The following is a 3,108-nucleotide window of genomic DNA, read 5'->3' as shown; positions in this document are numbered from 1 at the left end:
ACCAAAGGGAGTAAACCTTTTATTCACTTATCGAACAAATGCCTGCTCAGTCACGAAATCAACAATTACAAGGCCCAAACCCACAGATACGTCTTCGGGTCCGCGTTGGTGGCTCACGTTTATAATTCTGAGCCCGAGCGGGGGCGGGTAAAGGGTGTCAGGGAGTCGGGCAGATGCAGGGTGCAGCCCCAGCCCCGCGACGTCCTCCGTGGGTGGCCTTGGGCAAGTCACGAGCTTCTCTGAGCCTCGGTTTCCTCACAGGCAGCAGGGGGATGACCGTGCCACGAGGCTGGAGAGGAGGCGCGCGCACTCAGCACGGTGCCTGGAGCAGGAGGCCCCGTTACCCCTCAGCTCTGACTCTGCTGGTCCACGGAGTTTTCTGCGGGGTCACTAGGGCTAACAGGCTTCTTCCCCCGGGGCGAGCGCCGGGGTCCAGTTGGGGGTGACGGCTGCGCGGTGGGGTCCCCGCGCGGGCTGCGCTGGTGGGACTCCCGGTCGCTGTGCGTCCTCTGGTGGCGGGTGAGGGCGGAGCAGAAGCTGAAGGCCCGGCCGCAGCCGCTGCACTCGTAGGGCCGCTCGCCCGTGTGCACGAGGTGGTGCTGGATCAGGGAGCCGCGGTGGCGGAAGGCCTTGCCGCACTCGGGGCACGAGTAGGGCCGCTCCCGGGTGTGCGTGCGCCGGTGCAGCGAGAGCGCCGAGCCCTGGCGGAAGGCCTGGCCGCAGTCCCCGCAGCGGAAGGGCCTCTCGCCCGCGTGGATCTTCTGATGCTCCTGGAGCGAGGACACGCGGCCGAAGGACGCCCCGCATTTCGGGCACTTGAAGGGCCGCGTGCCCGTGTGCCGCAGGCGGTGCTGCGCTAGGTGCGCGCGGTGGCTGAAGGCGCGGCTGCAGGCCCCGCAGGCGAAGGGCCGCTCGCCCGTGTGCACGCGCCGGTGCTGGCTCAGGTGCGCCCCCTGCGCGAAGGTCTTGCCGCACTGCGCGCAGGCGAACGGCCGCTCCCCGGTGTGGGTGCGCAGGTGCTGGGCTAGCGATGCGCTCTGGCCGAAGGACGCGCCGCACTCGGCGCACCGGTAGGGACGCTCGCCCGTGTGCACGCGCCGGTGCTGGGCCAGGTGCACCCGCTGCGCGAAGGTCCGGCCGCACTGGCCGCAGGCGAAGGGCCGCTCGGCCGTGTGCGTGCGGCGGTGGCGCAGCAGCGCCGAGAGGAAGCGGAAGGCCTTCGGGCACAGCGCGCAGGCGAACGGCTTCTGGTCGCTGTGCACGCGCTGGTGCTCCCGCAGGGCCGCGTGGCCGCGGAAGGCCTTGGAGCACTGGCCGCAGGCGAAGGGCCGCTCGCCGGTGTGCATGCGCCGGTGCTGGGCCAGGCGCGCGGGCCGCGTGAAGGTCTTGTCGCAGTCGGGGCAGGGGTGCGGCCGCTCGCCCGCGTGGGTGCGCCGGTGCGCCGCCAGGTAGGAGCCCTGGCTGAAGGTCCGGCCGCACTGGGCGCAGGTGTGCGGCCGCTCGCCCGTGTGCACGCGCAGGTGCAAGGTCAGGTGCACGCGCTGGCGGAAGGCCCGGCCGCACTGCGGGCACGCGAACGGCTTCTCCCCGGTGTGCGTCCGGCGGTGCAGGGTGAGCGCCGAGCAGTAGTGGAAGGCCTTGCCGCAGTCCTCACACTTCCACGGCTTCTCCTTTGGGCGCTTTCGCTTTCCCTGTGCCGCGCGCCTGCGGGGCCGGCGGGGGGCCTGGGTGACCAGCGGGCTTGGTCTGGCTCCTGGGACCCCATCCCGGTCGTCCGCACGGTCCCCGGCGGGGTCTTCTTCACGGGCCTCTGGCTGCAAACCGCGCTCCTGGTCTTCCTTCCGGTCCTTGACGTGACCCTCGTGCACCCGGGCTTCTCCCAGCTCAGGGCGGCAGGAGGCGGCCGTGGCCTGGAGGCCGTCCATCCCTGCTCCCCTGCTGCTGCCTTGATTTCACTTCTCAGAACCAGATCTGGATAAAATAAACCAAAATTAAAAATCAGCCCTAACCGGTTTGGCTCGGTAGATAGAGCGTCAGCCTGCGGACTGAAGGGTCCCAGGTTGATTCCGGTCAAAAGCATGTACCTTGGTTGCGGGCACATCCCCAGTAGGGAGTGTGCAGGAGGCAGCTGATGGCTGTGTCTCTCTCATCGATGTTTATAACTCTCTATCCCTCTCCCTTCCTCTCCGTAAAAAATCAATAAAATAAAATTTTTTAAAAATCAAAGAGGTTTGCTATTTGTTCTGCACTGCGAAGGGCCCGCACTGGGTCTCAACCTCTGTACTGATGACAGTTTGGGTCAAGTCACAAACAGGCAATGAAAGGGAGACAGACATGCTCAGAGGCAGACAGACACACATCACGTCCCACAGACACGCACGGAGTTACACACAATCACACCTCGGGGGGCAGTTATGGCACCAACTCAGCCTTAGCACGCCCTTACACGGGCCTCCCTAAGCTGTGGTACGGTCCTCCCCACGCACGGGAGGCGGGGTCTCGCGCACCTGCAGGGCTCCGAGCGCCCTGCAGTCACCTTTGCACATGCACACACAGCTACACACACACACACACAGACGCACGCGCGCGCGCGGTGACGCACTCCGGCCTCCTCACGCGGAGTCACGCGCAGAAGGCACAGGCACACCCAGGGGGCCCGGCTCCAGGCTGGCGGGCACACTGCACACCGACACACCCGTGGAACCACGCCCCTGTCGCCCAGGAGAACAGCTGCACACGTGCCCAAAGTCACAACGGACAGAGGTCCCCAAGTGCATGGACACACGCTCGTTGATGCACACGCCACGGGGATCAGGCGTGTGCAAACGCAAAGTGACACGTGGGCACAGGCTCACACGCCCAGGCGGAGTGACAGGGACAGGTTACACACTTGCACGTGCAAACACACGGGGTCACATGCACACGCCGCTGGAGTCACGGACGTGAAGACACACACACGGGCACGGGCACGCGCAACATCCACCTGTGCGTGCGCACATCACGCGCCCCGGCGCCCTCGCACCCCGGGACCCGCTCCGAAGGCCCTGGAGCGGCTGCGCCGGAGCCTGGTGGGTTCGGATCAGGTCCCCTCGGTCTCCGGCCCTGCCA

The 3,108-nt window shown here is 66.9% G+C and overlaps 1 protein-coding gene across 1 annotated transcript; it reads right to left on the bottom strand.

Moving 5' to 3' along the window:
• Positions 1-347: 347 nt before the first annotated feature.
• Positions 348-1,925, bottom strand: ZNF835 (zinc finger protein 835). The gene has a single exon (XM_023747046.1). It carries the CDS (start codon positions 1,923-1,925, stop codon positions 348-350), a length of 1,578 nt encoding a protein of 525 aa, XP_023602814.1.
• Between the last annotated feature and the right edge of the window lie 1,183 nt (positions 1,926-3,108).

The sequence above is a fragment of the Myotis lucifugus genome, unplaced genomic scaffold (assembly GCF_000147115.1).
Source record: "Myotis lucifugus unplaced genomic scaffold, Myoluc2.0 scaffold_785, whole genome shotgun sequence".
NCBI classification, from domain to species: domain Eukaryota; kingdom Metazoa; phylum Chordata; class Mammalia; order Chiroptera; family Vespertilionidae; genus Myotis; species Myotis lucifugus.
The sequence above is the reverse complement of the archived record's forward strand: the minus strand, read 5'-3'. Positions and strand labels throughout refer to the sequence as shown.